General features: G+C 41.8%; 1 protein-coding gene across 1 annotated transcript in view; it reads right to left on the bottom strand.

Annotated features, from left to right (window-relative positions):
• LOC106572511 (integrin alpha-5) overlaps positions 1-11,397 on the bottom strand; it is a 78,818-nt gene extending 67,421 nt beyond the window's left edge. Inside the window, exon 1 of the mRNA XM_014146741.2 lies at positions 10,984-11,397. Within this exon, the coding sequence (XP_014002216.1) occupies positions 10,984-11,180 (197 nt within the window). The 5' untranslated portion in view covers positions 11,181-11,397. The remainder of the gene's footprint in view (positions 1-10,983) is intronic.
• Positions 11,398-19,169: the final 7,772 nt, after the last annotated feature.

The following is a 19,169-nucleotide window of genomic DNA, read 5'->3' as shown; positions in this document are numbered from 1 at the left end:
AGAGCCCAGATCCCAATCCCATTGAGCACGTCGGAGGGTGAGGGCTATGGCCATTCCCACCAAGAAATGTCCGGGAACTTGCAGGTGCCTTGGTGGAAGAGTGGGGTAACATATCACAGCAAGAACTGGCAAATCTGGTGCTGTCCATGAGGAGGAGATGCACTGCAGTACTTCATGCAGCTGGTGGCCACACCAGATACTGACTGTTACTTTTCATTTTGACCCCCCTTTGTTCAGGGACACATTATTCCATTTTTGTTAGTCACATGTCTGTGGAACTTGTTCAGTTTGTCTCAGTTGTTGAATCTTACGTTCATACAAACATTTACAGATGCTAAGTTTGCTGAAAATAAACGCAGTGAGAGGACATTTAGTATCAGTTCTCTATGTTTGACAAGTAGTAAGGAGCTGCGCCTCAGATTATTGTTCATTTATCCTATGTAATGTATTCTCAGTGAATTTGGAGATGTTTCCCCCTCCCCCCAATTAAGAGAAATTAGTAATTGAATACATCCTGATATTATTATATTTTTTTATTGGATGTATTTAACCTTTATTTAACTCGGCAAGTCAGTTAATAACAAATTCTTATTTACAATGACAGCTTACTGGGGTAAAGTGGTTTAACTGCCTTGTTCAGGGGCAGAATGTCAGATTTTTACCTTGTCAGCTCAGGGATTCGATGCAGCAACCTTTCGGTTACTGGCCCAACGCTCTAACCACTAGGCTACCTGGCTAGTTCTGACCACTAGATGGGGCTGTTCCTGCTATTAGGAGACTGCTTTAAAAAATAGTCTATAGAGCAGGTATGACAGAAACCCATGCTTTGGTTTTGTTGACCTGGCCACTGTTTCAAATGGTAACTTTTTATAATTTGTGTCACAAATCCAATGCAAGTCAATGGTACCTATATTATTATTTTCACACGTCATGTCCAAACCATCCTAAAGTATCTAAAATTGTGTTGTGTAACTCAATGTTACTTATACATGATTTGAATATGAAGCGTGAAAATGCTAAAATAGGTACCATTGACTTGCATTGTATTTGTGCCACACATGCTAAACATGACATGGATAAAGCAGCACTAGTGAATACATGTGCAGGTTACGGCATTGAAATAGAATTGCATTCCATTATGGCCTCATTGACTTGAATGGGGATGTCACTTCTAGTAATTATATTTCTATGGGCTATAGTACCGCTACTCTAACATTGCACGTTTTGATTTGGGAGATATATTATAAATGTGATGAACGTATTTCATGGCTATCATCTAGAGTAGTGAATGATGAACATAATTTCAGAGACCCTCAGTTCCTCTGTGAAACATAAATAAATCTGTGGTTTGTTTTACTTTACTTGATTTGTGATTATGGGCTCAATATTAAATCAAATAATCCCAATTCAAATATGTGGGGGAATACTAGCTGAATGTTTTAATTTATCTTGCCATAGCTCTTTCTATGGTGATGTAGTGAAATGAGAAGCACAGAAGTACTTTAGCTCATTTAGCAAACCCACCAACCGTGTCATTTCACTGCAACAAGGGTTTCATTCAGCAAACCCACCAACCGTGTCATTTCACTGCAACAAGGGTTTCATTCAGCAAACCCACCAACCGGGTCATTTCACTGCAACAAGGGTTTCATTCAGCAAACCCACCAACCGTGTCATTTCCCTGCAACAAGGGTTTCATTCAGCAAACCCACCAACCGGGTCATTTCACTGCAACAAGGGTTTCATTCAGCAAACCCACCAACCGGGTCATTTCACTGCAACAAGGGTTTCGTTCAGCAAACCCACCAACCGTGTCATTTCACTGCAACAAGGGTTTCGTTCAGCAAACCCACCAACCGGGTCATTTCACTGCAACAAGGGTTTCATTCAGCAAACCCACCAACCGTGTCATTTCACTGCAACAAGGGTTTCGTTCAGCAAACCCACCAACCGGGTCATTTCACTTCAACAAGGGTTTCATTCAGCAAACCCACCAACCGGGTCATTTCACTGCAACAAGGGTTTCATTCAGCAAATCCACCAACCGGGTCATTTCACTGCAACAAGGGTTTCATAAGTGGCAAGTTGGTCATTTAAAACACCCGACTCTTTCTTCATAAACATGGAGCTGAGGTTAGAGACGCTATATTTTTCTGATGCCAAATTGCAATCCACCCCCAGCTCTGAAAAATCCCCAAACCCCTAATTTACACACCCCCATGGACCTCATAAACATAAGGGATGTTTTAACTACAGGTCGTTCACACCTTTCCACGGTGACCACCGAGGGGGGTCCAGTCCTTCCCACCTCTAAAGGGAAAAACAGTGAGGCTGATGGGAGGAGAGTCACACTGCCATCCCTCTGATCATCTCCCATTCACCACAGCTGTCTGGAAACAAACTGTCTCTGTTGTCTCCCAAGCACCCTCTTGTGCAAACTGACTGCCAGAGTAGCAGAACTTTGGTCAATTCCATTTAATTGAAAATGTGAATCTGAACTGGAAAGAGCTAGTCTATTTTGATTCCAATGTTTGGTCTGGCTAGGTCCATTTTCCCTAAAAGGAGAGTGCCGTTACCAAATCTGCACAATGAATAGACCCTAATAGGGTTAAACAAGCCAGGACTTCTGGCAGTAAAGATTTAATCTACCTAAGTGTGTGTCGTCAGGGCGACTCAATCGAGGAGTCAGCTGCTGAGTATGTGACGTCCTGAGGGCATTCCCACCACACAGGCACAGCAGACCTAACACAGCAGACCTAACACAGAGGTCCACAGGCCAATTAGGCTTATCATGACCAAACACACGTACCTTTTTCCACTGACTGACCTACACACACACACGCGCACGCACACACACACACACACACACACACACACACACACACACACACACACACACACACACACACACACACACACACACACACACACACACACACACACACACACACACACACACACACACACACACACACACACACACACACACACACACAGGCTTCTTTATATAAGCCTCCCATTACCGAACAGGGCAGTAAAATCTAGACAGGCCTTCAATGTTTGAGACAGGGTTGTTTCATGACCTCGGTCACCAGGCTAAGCATGTCCCCATTAACCTTTCAAACAACACACTAATGTTACAGAGTGACCAGACCAACCTCACAGGCCTGAAGCAAGAACAGAGAAAGACTCAAAGGCCTTTTAAAAAGTGAATAAATAAAGAAAGAAAATGGAGTCACATGGAAAGCTTCTCAGACGGAAAACAGCAAACCTTTTCTGACATCCCACAAAGAGCCCCATTGTCCAACACACAGGGCCATGAAAAGCAGCTAATCGCAGAGCAGAGAACCTGAGTGAAGAATAGCTTGGCAGCCCAAATACACATGCCCAATTTAAACAACGACTACCCCACACACAAACTATGATTTATAAGAATCTCACAAAATAAAACAATACCAACAATGAAAACAATACCAGAAACCTGTTTGATCATATATGGAGAGTGAGACAGTGTAGACACAGAGGAAAAAGCTATGTTTTAGTTGCTAACAGAGCCCCCAGTGTCAATATTGTATTTGCAGAAACACTATTTAAGGGTGTAAACTCCAGGAAAGTGACCAACATGAACACGGTGACCTCAATCTGGGTACGTCACAGTCAAACCATCCATGATCTAATCCAGAACACCACCCCATCTAGACCACATGTGGCAGGGATAGGCTGGGGAACATTATCAGCAGCAGCAGCAGCAGAGGCATCCATGAGCAAACATCTCCTTATGACGGTCTTGTAATGTAATCTGTACAGAACTACACCACACAGAAAGACAGACAGAGACTATCCTCAGTAATTCAGGTCAGCCCACCGGATTTGTGATGCACTGAGTATCTGACAGACTCCTTGAGTATTTAACTTCATCAGAGTTCAAAAGGTCTCTTGATATATCCTCTATTCTCTTCCTCTGACAGACAGATAGGAAAGCCTGCTGTTATTGGGACAGGACAATGGAAATGTCTTTGATAAATCTATGAAGCAGACATCGGTCAGTCCAGACAGACAAGACCCTCGCGGACGGCCTGTCATCTATAGTCTGACCTCAGCCATCTTAGCAGTCCATCCCCTGATCTCTGTCTGGCATCAGAGACAGGGGAGGAGGAATGTGATGCTGCTGGATGGATGGAGAGGTATTAGGCAGGTCTTCTTCTCAACATGGTGGATCTGGCCCGGCACTGAGGCCTCTCTGAGATTCATATCACATCAGGTTGAGGAGCAGACCTATCCTTACAAGGCCCCACACTGTGCTGCCTCTCCCTCTCTAGATTACTAACACACACAGCGCTACTTCTCCCTAGTCCACACACACACACACACACACACACACACACACACACACACACACACACACACACACACACACACACACACACACACACACACACACACACACACACACACACTCTGTCTACTAGCTAACTTCACTCTATTAGACCAGGCCAGGGGGCATGACAGGAATCAGACACACATACACACTCATGGGGCCATGCTATCAGTGAGGGTGAAAGTCTGTCAGTGTGTAGTAGGGTGAGGGAGATGAATGTATGAGAAGGTTCTATCTTGCTCTTTCTCATTTTTGTGTGTCTCTGTGGGCCTATGCTGCTGTTGAGGCTCAGAAATAAAACACACACACACAGGCAGACAGAGAGAACACCCTCCCCATCCCGGCCAGACTGACCTCACCCCTGTATTCCAGCTACTCCCCTACTCCCCCGTGTCGCCACAATGTGGGTGATAGTCTGATAACTGAGAAGAAAACGAGTGATAACTGGAAACTTTTCTGTTTCTGATGTGTCCGTTTCCTGTTGGTTTATGTTATTGACGTGTGAAGCTGTCACAAACAATGATGGTGAGATGTGGAAGAATTAGACTGATTTGGACCACTGGTTGCTAAATTTGACTCTGCTCTCATTCTGTGTTTGGTTTGGCTACACATTTGGTAGTAGCATTAGCAAACACATTCAAATCAAATTGTATTTGTCACATGCTTCATAAACAACAGGTGTACACTAACAGTTAAATGCTTACATACGGGCCCTTCCCAACAATGCAGAGAAAAATATATACAATACCAGTCAAAACTTTGAACACACCTACTCACGCAAGGGTTTTTCTTTAACTGTACTATTTTCTAAATTATAGAATAATAGTGAAGACATCAAAACGATGAATTTATTTTTAATTTAACCAGGAAAGTCAGTTAAGAACAAATGGTAATTTACAATGATGGCCTACAGCGGCCAAACCCGGACGACACTGGGCCAATTGTGCGCCGCCCTATGAGACTCCGAATCAAAGCTGGTTGTGATACTTCCTGGATTCGAACCAGGGTGTCTGTAGTGATCCCTCTAGCACTGAGATGCATTGCCTTAGACCGCTGTGCCACTCGGGAACCCTGAAATAACACATATGGAATCATGTAGTAACCAAAAAAAAGTGTTAAACAAAGCAAAATATATTTATATTTGAGATTCTTCAAAGTAGCCATCCTTTGCCTTGATGACAGCTTTGCACACGCTTAGCATTCTCTCAACCAAATTCATGAGGTAGTCACCTGGAATGCATTTCAATTAACAGGTGTGCCTTGTTACAAGTTAATTTGTGGAATTTCTTTCCTTCTTAATGCGTTTGAGCCAATCCAAGTCCATATTTTGGCAAGAACAGCTCAAATAAGCAAAGAGAAACGACAGTCCATCATTACTTTAAGACATGAATGTCAGTCAATCCGGAAAACCATCAAGCACTATGATGAAACTGGCTCTCATGAGGACCGCCACAGGAAAGGAAGACCCAGAGTTACCTCTGCTGCAGAGGATAAGTTCATTAGAGTTACCAGCCACAGAAATGGGCAATTAACTGCACCTCACAGAGTTCAGGTAACAGACACATCTCAACATCAACTGTTCAGAGAAGACTAAGTGAATCAGGCCTTCATGGTCGAATTGCTGCAACGAAACCACTACTAAAGGACACCAATAAGAAGAAGAGACTTGCTTGGGCCAAGAAACACGAGCAATGGACATTAGACAGGTGGAAATCTGTCCTTTGGTCTGATGAGTCCAAATTTGAGATTTTTTGGTTCCAACCGCCATGTCTTTGTGAGACACAGTGTAGGTGAACAGATGATCTCCACATGTGTGGTTCCCACCGTGAAGCATGGAGGAGGAGGTGTGATGGTGTGGGGGTGCTTTGCTAGTGACTGTCTGTGATTCATTTAGAATTCAAGGCACACTTAACCAGCATGGCTATCACAGCATTCTACAGCGATATGCCATCCCATCTGGTTTTCACTTAGTGGGACGATCATTTGTATTTCAACAGGACAATGACCCAACACACCTCCAGGCTGTATAAGGGCTATTTGACCAAGAAGGAGAGTGATGAGTGCTTTATCAGATGACCTGTCCTCCACAATCACCCGACCTCAACTCAATTGAGATGGTTTGGGATGAGTTGGACCGCAGAGTGAAAGAAAAGCAGCCAACAAGTGCTCAGCATATGTGGGAACTCCTTCAAGACTATTGGAAAAGCATTCCAGTTGAAGCTGGATGAGAGAATGCCAAGAGTGTGCAAAACAGTTGTCATGACTGTCCTGTGAGCATCCAAATGGGTCAGATCAGCTTGGCAATGGATGACAGTAACCAGACACTCTCTCACCCACAGAGGGGGGAGGAGGGAGCTGCTGGAGGGTTGACAGCTCACACCCTGTCATAAATTAGGAATGTCCCTTTGTCTTCAGAGACTTTTCCCGATGAAACTCTAACATATTCTAAAGCGAATACTGGAACAATATTTCTAACATAAGAATGTGGGAAATGGTCAGAGGTGATCTAAAAAATAATAATGTCATATGGGATGTTATTTTGCGATGTCATAAAAAGTGTTATAAAGGAAATACTGTAACTTGAAAAGTATATACTCTACATGTACGAAGTCTCAATCCTTTACGTTGTGCATGAAATATGAGTAATGATGAAAGTATCTTTGTTAAGATAGGAATTTGATTTTAGGAGAGACCATTCTACTACCTCTCAAACCATCCTATTCTACTACTCTTCTCAAATCACCGTATTCTACACCTTTCATCACCAATGGGAACCGTCAAAATGGCTGGCTAGCCTATCTTCCAAGGAGCATCTTCCAGAGAGAACAACAGTAGAAGACAGGGGAGGGGAGAACCCTTTTGGACAATCAGAGCCTCACAAGCGTGTCGCTGAAAGGCCCAACACCCTTTCTAAGGAGTGAGGGTTCCGACAGAGATCCACGGTGAACAAAGGCATTTAAACGTAAATACGTTCATGATTTCTTACTCCAAATGGGTGGCGGTTCATGTGCAAAGGATGTGATTACTGTGAGAATAGTTTCTAAAATGTATCAACGATAAGTGTCTTTTTCTCTCTCTCTCCGTCTACATGTCATTGTGTAACAAGCCCCCATATGTTGTGTCAGTCCGCTAGGGACCTTTTTCTAATGTATTAAGTGTGTATGTTATCCTGTGTTATCATTTAGTTAGCTAGTAAATAAATAATTAAACCAATTTGTGTAGTACTGAATCATAAGTAAGGCTGGGTTTTTTGCAGATGCAGGAGGTTACGACTGTTCAGAATGATGATATGATACGAGGTTATGATTAATACATTGACTGTTTTATGGATGTGATAGGTAAACAACCGCTCTCGTGGTGCCCCAAATTCCTAATGAGTTAATTGTTACAATATTAATTTAATTGGGTAACAATTAAACATAGTTAGTTGATTCGATAAATAACAGTCATCAGATTAATGAAAGTAAAGTCACAACACCGTTATCAAGGCAAAGGGTGGCTACTTTGAAGAATCTCAAATCTAAAATATATTTTGATTTGTTTAACACTTTTTTGGTTATTCCATGTGTAGAAAATGTAGAAAATAGTTTTTAAAAATTAAGAAAACCCTGGAATGAGTAGGTGTGTACAAACTTTTGACTGGTCCTTTAAATAATTGAAAAATTGAAAGATAACAAGGAATAAATACAAAATGAATAACGATAACTTGGCTATATACACAAGTACAAAATCAAGTGTGTGGTAGATGCTAAATGCAGTATCCATCTTCTAGAACACAGTACACATGTTCTAGAATCTTAAACCCATTGTCTCTTCTCTCCTCCCCTTACCACGATGTCTCAGCTGTTAAAAGTTAAGATGAAGTAATCGACGGGAGAGATGACTGCTGTTCATGCTGTTGCTGTGACTTCACACTACATATATGAGACGGACGGGGCCTGGGCAGACAGAGGGGGATGGGGGTTAAAGACCCTGCAGAATGACATCAGACCAGAAGAGGGGGAGGAAGGGGTGAGGAGGAGGGAGGTAGATGGGCTTTAACACACTCTCCTCTGACTCAGTGTCTGCTAGCATCACATCCTAAATCATACAGATTTGATAGACCTGTCTGTGTCTGAACTATAGTCAAGACGACTAGGGAAGTGGGGAGGAGAAACACTGGGAAACTGGAGTCACTGGCGACCCACTCGGCACAAAGCCCCTCTCCTAAACCCCTAGGATGCTCTGGCAGGTGAGACCATTCTGGGCAGACAGACACAAACACAGTCAGCCAGGACATCTGACTGCGTCTGACCCCGGCAGCCCAGTGTAGCTTCATTTTGGTTAATGATTAATTATTACAATTACAGGGCAGATAGCTAGGTCCAGGCTGAGTCGCTGACACGGCATACTGATTAGTGGTGGTCGACACACACAGCAAACAGCCCATGGACAGCAGTGACTGTCTGGGTGCCTTCCATCATAAACTATGTCTGTCTTCAGACTATCTATCAGTCCAGACTATCTACCCTGACCACATTTTGGCTGTGCTGCTCCAGTAGTCTGTAAGTACCTGTAATAAGTGTGACATGGACTAAGTTTTAAACCCTTCTTAAAGAGTCCGGTACTTTTGTATACTTTCTAGCCAGTAGTTCTGAGAGTAGCACTCACGAGTCAAATATGGTCCCCAAAAACTGCGTACTACATCACATATGTGCAGATATGTGTACCACATCATTGCTCTCTATCTCGCTCTGCTGTGTGTGCATCTTTCTAGCTGTCACTCAAAAAACGAGGGGTCTGAAGCTCATTGGTTATAACTCGAATTGCTAGGGGTTGGCCCACATGGGGGGAAATGTAGGGAAAATGGTACAAGCACAGCTTCCAGAAAAAACAGTTGCTTTCAAACTAGGGATTTCATGGCAAATGGAGGTAAGACAGTAATTCTGCTCATAGATTGTGCATGTATGAACTACACATTGACACATCCAGCCCAACGCGGGAGGTTTAGAAATACTTAGCAGTCGCCAAAGTTCCGGAGAATGTCTTTTATGAATGATTTCAGCAGAACTATAGACTGGCAATTCACAGTAACAGAATCACGCTGAGACTCATATTTTTTATTTCAAAGTTTAACAAAGCAGACAACTCTATGCAGAAGGACTACTTTCAACAATTTACACAGAATTTTCTAAAAACTCTAAAATATCTACTCCGAATTAAGATTCAATGATGTCTGCAGAAAGAATGGGGTGTTAACTATGACATGACACATTAACACCCGGTAACGGAATTGCGGTAAATAGGCATACAAAGGTATACATTTGCAAAATTCTTCTTTGCATATTTGGGTATTATTCTACACACTGGCTATTATTTTAATAGAGTTCTGCCGCCAAACAAGACCACATAGACGTCTATATTTCACAAGTTTGGACATTAGAGATCAGTACAGTACTATACTGTACTGAACTCTACTGTACTGAACTATAATCTACTTTTCTTTACTCTACTCTACTGTGCAGTACTGTGCTTTCCAAACTTGGGAACCCAGCTGTGGTTTGTGACTACTACGCTTTCCCATTGTAGCCAACTCAATTGCAGAAATTCTGTTACCGATTTTTCTGAAATTCGAGTTTCAATCACTTAATAATTTATAGATATATTTTTTAAAGATCAGTAAATACTAAGTGATAGGTCTACCTTTACTTCTTACTTCTGTGAACTTTCATTATGCTCCCTACTGAGGTAGAGAATTTAGAAAATATCTTAAAGATATGTGGGTTTTTGGTAATGGAATTTGAAGTCACAAGGCAATGTTTCTTAAACTTAGAAGACAAAACATTTTCTCTGAAACTATATAGGTGTTGATATTAGTTGGCAGGGATCCTTACTTCAACATTGTGTTTTGGTAGAATTTTTAACACTTTATAAAACTTTTTTTGGTAGATGTTTTCTAAGACCCCTTTTCCAATATGTTTGACCAGGAATTAAAGCCTTTGCTTATTCCACATTTTTAGGATGGAACATTTTTGAAAAATGTATATATGCCTTAATTTCTCAAATATAGACTCTCAAATATAGACTCTTTTCATTTTACACCCACTTTGACATGCTTCTATGAACTTCACGTTGGTGCTCGTGGGTCCTTTCACATGGAAATGACATGACAGGACTGATGTGATGGAGCCACTGCATGCCAGGATGCTGAGATAAAAGTCACAGCTTGTTTGTGACTCAGAGGTCACATTCCCACACGTTTTCCAATAGGAAAGATTACGTTTTTATTCCCAATCCTACCATAGGGCGGTCACTGGTCAAGTCATCATATGAGGGTAACCTTTTTCCAGCGCATCGTGCACGGATGGGTGGATTTGTAACCAAAACCAAAAGAGAAAATCTAATTCCATATGTGCATTTACCTGATGTAATAACAGATTTATTAAATGTAGGCTATACCAAAAGATTCAGTTGATATTCACGGCAACTCGTGAATAAACCCTCTAACCTCCTGGGATAATGTTTACCACTTACCATATAATGAAAATGACCGACAACTACCTAATTTGTCCCACCGTGTTCACAGTAACTTTCTAAATGACTCCCAGGATATAAAAAATACTCACCTTGAAGAATTGGTCAAGTAAAATTCCACGGAATATCCAAAGTAGCTCCCATTAGGTCCGCTGTAGACAGAAGGGTTCTCCACGTCCAAGTTGAATGTATCACACAACGGTAGCAGAATTATTAGACAAAACCCAATGCAGAATAATGAGTTGTTCAGTTTTCCCGGTGTCTTCGAATGGTATCTTTTGGAACCCATTCTATTTCTCAATTAATCCACTACAATTGTATTTGTTTTAATCAACACTTTTTAGATCAGTGGAGCATGTGGAGTGGTTGTTCTATGTCTCTAAACTGCATGCATTGAAACTCAAACTCGCTGTATCTCTCCTAAATGCTGAGGCAGCTTCTTCCCTTGATTCGCTCTCCCTCGCTACGCACGATCCTCTGTCCTAATTGAAGGGATATTGAAAGGAGGGAGTTCCTCGACTCGTGACAAACTTTTGAAGAGGTGGAGCTCTTAATTCAGAAAAAGACTGACAGAAGAACAACTTGTAATGTCCATCTAGAGTGGGCTACACTCAGAACGGAGCCATCTATATGATACTGAAATCTTCCCGAACTGTCTGGAGAAATCTTCCCGAACTGGGTATTTTGATAATTGTATCCTCTCCTTGGCAAGATCTGGGTATTCTGATAATTGTATCCTCTCCTTGGCAAGATCTGGGTATTCTGATAATTGTATCCTCTCCTTGGCGCGCAGCCACCATTTGCGTTCAAACCTTTAGAATGGGGAGGGGATTTAGGTCTATCTGCCTAATAAAGATCACATGGTTGTCTCTCTGTAACCTTTTCTACCTGGGTGATGCTAACCAACAGAGATTTAACAAAGAATACCAGATACAGTATATTATTGACTTGGTGGTCAATTGATACAGAGTAACATCATCGGTATTTATCATCCTATTATCTCAACTCTCAATTACCTTTTCTACCTCGAGTTGTTACTAAGTATTCCTCCTGGTTGGAATGGAGTGAGGAGAGTGGTTATTTACCAACATTATTTTCTTGAGGAAGGTTACACAGGAACTTGATGATCATCAGTAGATTTAGAGGTTTGGGGTGATATAGTGGTCAAACAATTAATTATAATTCATCAGACATTCTGGAAAATACAATGTATGTTGTGAATTCGAACAACTGTTTCCATCTTGCCCATATGCAGCCATATGCTACAGTATGCATGAGTAGGCCAGTATCACACAAGTCTGGGCTGCGTATGTGTTCTCTATTAGTTGAATAATGCAACATAAGATCTGATTCAGGAAGATGATGCATTCTGTCCTTCATCTCTCACAGTATGAGGTTATTTCTCCCAGGGTGTGGGAACTAACTGAGAACATTTCCTATTTCTGTTTCTGAGTCACACCAAGAGAGACCCACACAGTTGGAAAGTGGTTACGTTGCAAGTCAGAAGCAACCACCTCACTGAAATGAGATGTTCAATAAAGCCACTCGCCTGGCTGGAATTGTGTCTGTTGGTTTAGCTGATTCACACAGCTAAAGGGGATTGGGACTGAGGGGCCACATTAGCTGGGTGGCACTAAGGACTGTCCACTCAAGGCTCACTCATATTTGGAACTACACTTCCAGAAGCAATGGTTTTAATACTCTAACTCTTTAGAATCAAAATGGGTTCAATGGCTGGCTTCATATTTGACATCAAAAAGGTTCAATATAGAACCACAAAGCACCCTTACTTTTAGTTCTATAGTATAGTCTTCATGCCGAGGGGGGGTCGTAGAGTCGTAGAGCTGCTGGGATAATAATGGGGATCGTCTGCGGGGCGATTCACAGCTGTTGGGGGCAACGTGCCGGTTCACAGCCCTAATTCTGGAGCTAGTGCTCCCATTCATCACTCTCTCTCGCTCCCTTTTTAGACCCACATGATGAGCTTGCAGATGGATGAAAGTGAAACCGTCTGTTTATGACAAGGGTTTATAGTTTCTACCCAGATCATATAACCATCTAACGATTACCAATTTTATTTCCGATCGCAAGATTGTATAATTTCCAATGGTACAGCGATTTTCCATACACTTCTGAACACTCCCCCCCAACCCACACACTCATTGCCTCAACAACAAAACATCTGAAAGATGGGCACAGATATCAGTTTAACATCTAGTTTTGATTTACATTTGGTTGAGTTGCCAACTAACGTGAATTCAATGTGAAATAAACCAAACATTTCACACTGTCATTGGATTTAGATTAAAAGTCGGGTGACTTTAAGACTTTTTGCAAATCCAATCAGTTTTCTATGTTGATTCAACATTATAACATTGAATTCTTCGGTTGAAATGACTTGGAAACTGTAACACCCTGATCTGTTTCCCCTGTCTTTGTGCTTGTCTCCACCCCTGTTGTGCTTGTCTGCCCCCTGTTCTAGTAATAAGCATATGTTACTTCGACACTGTCTGCATCTGGGTCTTCTCCTGAAACGTGATAGGAAACAATGTTGATTCAACCAGTTTTTGCCCATCTTCATATGTATGTCTGTTGATTTTCAAACCATTGCAAAAGATCTTCTGACATGTTAACACTGTTGGGTCTTGCGACCTCAATATGCTTGTATGGACAGGACTTAAAGGATAAAAATAAATACAAATAAGTCCACGGTTGATATAGTCCCAAAATGTTTTGCATGTCAGCAGATATTGAACTTTCAAGAAACAAAATGTCACTTGACACATCATCATGATGACTTGTGTTGTGATTATTGTGGTAGACAGACAGGCATGCACCCTGACAAAGCAGGGTCAAAAGTTTGAGGTCAGACAGACGAGAGAGGTAAAGGAATACGTAAGGGATAGATAAGAGCGCTGTGTGCTCCTAGTCATTATTATTATGGCTGATTGTTCCACCTAGCACTCTGAATTGTTGACCGGTTGTGTCACGTCCTGACCAGTAAAGAGGTTATTTTGTTATTATAGTATGGTCAGGGCGTGGCAGGGGGGTGTTTGTTTTGGGAGTTTGGGTTTGATCTATGTTATCTATTTCTATGTTTTCCTTTCTAGTTCTTCTATTTCTATGTTGTGTATGTTTGGGTTGATCTCTCATTGGAGGCAGCTGATCCTCATTGCCTCTGATTAGAGGTCATATTTAAGTAGGGGTTTTTCTTCATGGGTTTTGTGGGTAGTTGTTTCCGTGTATAGTCTGAGCACCTTACAGGACTGTTTTCGTCGTTTGTTTTGTATGAGTATTTTTTTCCTTTCTTTAATGAATAAGAAGATGAGCAATTTAACCGCTGCATATTGGTCTGATGATTTCTCCTCCTCAGACGACGAACTTTGTGACAGGTTGCATCAGACTGGTCTCATAAACTTGTAAGAACATAGTAAAAGAAAATCCGGGACACTCAAATTTAGTATATGTTTACATGTTTAGTATGGTTAAATGAGATAGGTTACTTAAAGCAAAAACGAAAGGAGATTGGTTGGTCGGGGTGGATGGGTGGGCGTATAACTCAAACGTCTAGCAACCCAAAGGTTGCGTGTTTAAATCTCATGGACAACTTTAGCATTTTCGCTAATTAACAACTTTGCAAACTACTTACTACTTTTTAGCTACTTTTCAACTACTTGGCATGTTAGCTAACCCTTCCCATAACCTTAACCCTTTTAGTTAACCATTCCCCTAACCTTAACCCTTTAACCTAACGCCTAACCTTAACCCTAACCTTAGCCCCTAACCCCTAGAGCTAGCTAACGTTAACGTTTGCCACAACAAATTGGAATTCGTAACATATCATACGTTTTGCAAATTCTTTGTAATTTGTAACATACATATGAAATCGATGATGGACATCCACAAGTTAATACATACCATACGACATGTAACATATCATACTAAATGGAGTGTCTTGGATTTATGTACAGAATAATACGAAATGCTCTTGGACCACGTTGGTTGCATATCTCACTGACCCGGGAAAAAATGCTTACTGACTTAATTAAACACAATTTTCTGGATGTTGCATACCACGTTCAGCCAATCAGGTTGCAGGAGTCTGTTGTTTCCCCTGGATGAACGCGGCGCAATAAATCAGGAAGTAGCATTAGCCACTCGTGGTGGTGGGAAATTGTGTTTTATTAAGATAGTTTGCATATTTTCTCTGTTTTTTTTAAGCCGGCGGGCCATTAAATTGAGTTATGGAGGAAATAGATGCCTTTGCAGCTTGAATGAAGGATGTTTTATGTACGACCTGGTCGCCAAGGGACACGAGTGTATAGCCGGCTGGGCACATTAAAGTCGGATGCAGATGACAAATGACGTAAAATAAATAATAGTGCCATCTGGTGGCTGGTTGGGCTAACATTAAGCTGCTCAAAAACCTGTGAAGAAACACTGTGATGACACTATTAAAAACATTGTATTAACATGTTGGAATATACTGTCCGTTATGTTATTAAGTAATAACAAAAAAACAACACTCAACTCTAACACCATGTAATTGTATAGCAAGTCCTATATAATTACTGTAGTAATTACAGTGTTAGTACACAGGTATAAGTGTGACTTTATTGCATTATGCAGTTCAGCTTAGAACTCAGCCATTTTAGTACAGGGATTCTTATCTTGTAAATACATGTACTACTTCGAAAGCTCTCCAAACAGGAAGGGAATGTAACTTTGGTACTGTACAGCTAATATGAAGCTAAAACAACTAAAACAAGATTAGGTAATGCAGTTGGATTTAGGTCATGTTTTTTTGTCTCACATGTCACTTTCCAGGAGTGGTGTCATTTCAACTAAACGGTCATGTTCAATATGCTACATCTTTTAAAGGTGAGAGAGGATTGATAATTCACTATACTTTATCTATATTCTGACTCTGATGGAGTCAGCCCATCCAGATGGAACTGAAAATGCCCTGTTCTGTTCTTTTCCATGCCAACTTGAGAGTACGCAACTGAACAGTGTTTTGTTTTCCATATTTTTCTCCATTTATTTACCCTCGAATTCTCTCGTCATAAGAGATTTCTCACAAAAAAGGGGTGCGGTTATCCCCATGCCTCCGCTGTGACATCGTCACCATGTTGTTGTGGCAACAGATTAGGAGCACAACAAAACACTTCACAGTACTCCAAACAGCTTGGCCACTCTTATAAATATAGACCACACACAGAGACACACACACAGGCATGCACACACGCACACACACACACACACTTTCTCTTACAAGCAATTGGACACGTGTCTTTCCATACGGTAGGGCAAAGTATTAATAGCAACACCACAAGGCCAGTCAACTTTTTGATCCTGACACAATTTTAAGGTTAGACTCTGCTCTGCATTACAACTGTCTCTGAACTGGTAACGTGATTCATTTTGACTGTTAGACTGACTTGATATGCTGAACAGTGGAATGGACCAGAGCGGGAAACAAGCTCAATACTATGAATTATTTGGTCTCCAAATATCAGTTAATATTCAACTCTCTGTTTCATACCCAGAATAATACACACCAAGACTAAAACCTGTATTGAATATTTTACACTTTATTTCCCTCCAAATGCCAGAAAACTCATACATTCAGAGATGAATGCTGCTGATACAGCAACTAATTGCATGTGCATCTGATATTCAATCCCCCACTATTCACTGAGACCCTACCCTGGCCGGCACCCCTTCCTCCATACCCTAATTTCTCTTTGCAAGACAAACAGTCTTTGACAAACACTGACACAGTGGGGGTTGGGGTTGAGTGCCACTCCAATGGCAGTTATAAGGCAACCCGGACTCTTTTAAGTCCCAATGCAAATGCCACTTTACCTCACAGCAACAGACAGCAAACAAAGTACACAACAGACTACATGGGATGTATGCACGCATACAGAAAGTAAAGCCACCGCTAGCAAGAGCTAGCAGGAGCTGTAACCTGTTTGTTCCTTTGCTTGTTGGCCAAGCTCTTTATTTGACATCTTGTTTTGTGTGTGTTTAAATAAAGGTTAATTGTCTTGTCAAAGAAGGAAATTAGAGGCAATAGTGACAGATTTGATTGTTATTCAGTATTTATAAAGGCTTGATTTGCAAATGGAAAAGAGAGCTCGCACTTAGCGACTCCTGAGTTAGACAGGGCTACCACTGTAGTCTCCAAATGCTAAAGCACTGGCCTTAATCTAAACCTTAAGCCTTTAACCTGTTTCATAATACCTTTAACTCACACACACACGCACACACGCACACACGCACACACACACAGCTCAGCCCTTCCTCTGTATTCCCCCCTTACCCCCTCTCTCTATCCTCTACTGTAGTAACACGCATCTAACAGGCAGGAAATTCTTCCAATGTAAAGGCCCGCCTGCACTTCCTGTTTCTACTACACTCATATAAAAAAGGGTTCCAAAAGGGTTCTTCGGCTGTCCCAATATGAGAAGCCTTTAAAGAAACCCTTTTTGGTTCCAGGTAGAAAAGTTTTAGGTTCCATGTAGAACCGGGTTCTACATGGAATCCAAAAGAGTTCTACCTAGAAACACACACACACTTGAATTCCTCCTCTCTTTCTTTTCAACCTTTCCATTTAGAGGAGAGGAAGGGTGGGGAGGTGTTGCTGATTACTCCAGGCCAGTCTAACATTGTTAACTGGTCGACAGATTCGTAATGAAGGAGTGGAACTTGGCTGGACAGACAGGGTTGTCGGAAGGAATTGTCCATTGTTGTACATGCTGACTCCTAGCAACAGTGAGTCATAGTATTGTTTTAGACAAGGGATCATCTGGGTAGTTCTCATTGCAAAACAGTTACAGTCATTCTCATTACCACTCTTCTTCATCTTCCTCTAAAACTCCAACAGGTCCTGGACTTATTTTATTTTGACCTTCTTCTCTGCGTGTGTTTTTTACTGTGGGCCCATACCAACTGAGACAACATGTGTGGTGGGGTTAAGACCATCCAAAAGTGTCCATGCACTGTTTGCTTACCTAGTTAAAACAGCTACAAAATGTCTGAAAATGGGCATTTGTGTTTTTATGTACATCCGCTAATCAGCCTCAGTTACAGAACAGTAAAGCAGCAGCACATGTAATGATTAAGGACACCAGGCCTCTGTGGCCCTGCCTGCCGGCAGTGAGATCATTGGACACTCTATGAGGCACATAAGTGTCCCGTTGCACCAGCGGTTCCCGCTGTGCTGCTACCATTTACAGCCCATGTTCAAGCTCTCATCAGCATAATGCTGCTTCACGCAGAGTTTAGCCTCTTCTACCTCACTTTACGCATGTTTGCCTGAAAACACACCAAGGTTTGCATTATATGAATGATGTAATTTGATGAGGTTTTACTGATACAGTGAACATGTTGACAGAGACTGTGTGTAAACCTGGGAGACAGAAAGACTAGCAAGGAGTCAGGTTAGGAAAATAGTGTGTACCAGTAGTTGTGTTTCTACCCAAACTATCATGTTCATTTCCTGAGTATGTGTCAAAATTATAGAGGTTAAGCATTTATCTGCTGGTCAAGATGGGTCGAATTGTGATAAATATAACTCATTGACTAAAGAGGAGCACGATCTCCACAGCCGATGTGAGCAAGCCGATGTGAGTAAGACCGATGTGAGCAGCCGATGTAAGACCTTTAAACAGGTCAACATTCACAAGGCCGCAGGGACAGACGGATTACCAGGACGTGTACTGTGAGCATGCGCTGACCAACTGGCAAGTGTCTTCACTGACATTTTCAACCTCTCCCTGTCCCAGTCTGTAATACCAACATGTTTTATGCAGACCACCATAGTCCCTGTGCCCAAGAACACTAAGGTAACCTGCCTAAATGACAACCGACCCGTAGCACTCACGTCTGTAGCCATGAAGTGCTTTGAAAGGCTGGTCATGGCTCACATCAACACCATTATCCCAGAAACCCTAGACCCACTCCAATTTGCATACCACCCCAACAGATCCACAGATGATGTAATCTCTATTGCACTCCACACTGCCCTTTCCCACCTGGACAAAAGGAACACCAAAGTGAGAATGCTATTCATTGACTACAGCTCAGCGTTCAATCAATCAATCAATCAATCAAATGTATTTATAAAGCCCTTCTTACATCAGCTGATGTCCCAAAGTGCTGTATAGAAACCCAGCCTAAACCCCAAACAGCAAGCAATGTAAACAAGCCAGCAGCATACCACCCTGCATCCCACTGCTGGCTTGCCTCTGAAGCTAAGCAGGGTTGGTAC

Source organism: Salmo salar, chromosome ssa15 (assembly GCF_905237065.1).
Source record: "Salmo salar chromosome ssa15, Ssal_v3.1, whole genome shotgun sequence".
Taxonomy (NCBI): Eukaryota; Metazoa; Chordata; class Actinopteri; order Salmoniformes; family Salmonidae; genus Salmo; species Salmo salar.
This window is presented reverse-complemented; position numbering and strand designations above follow the sequence as displayed.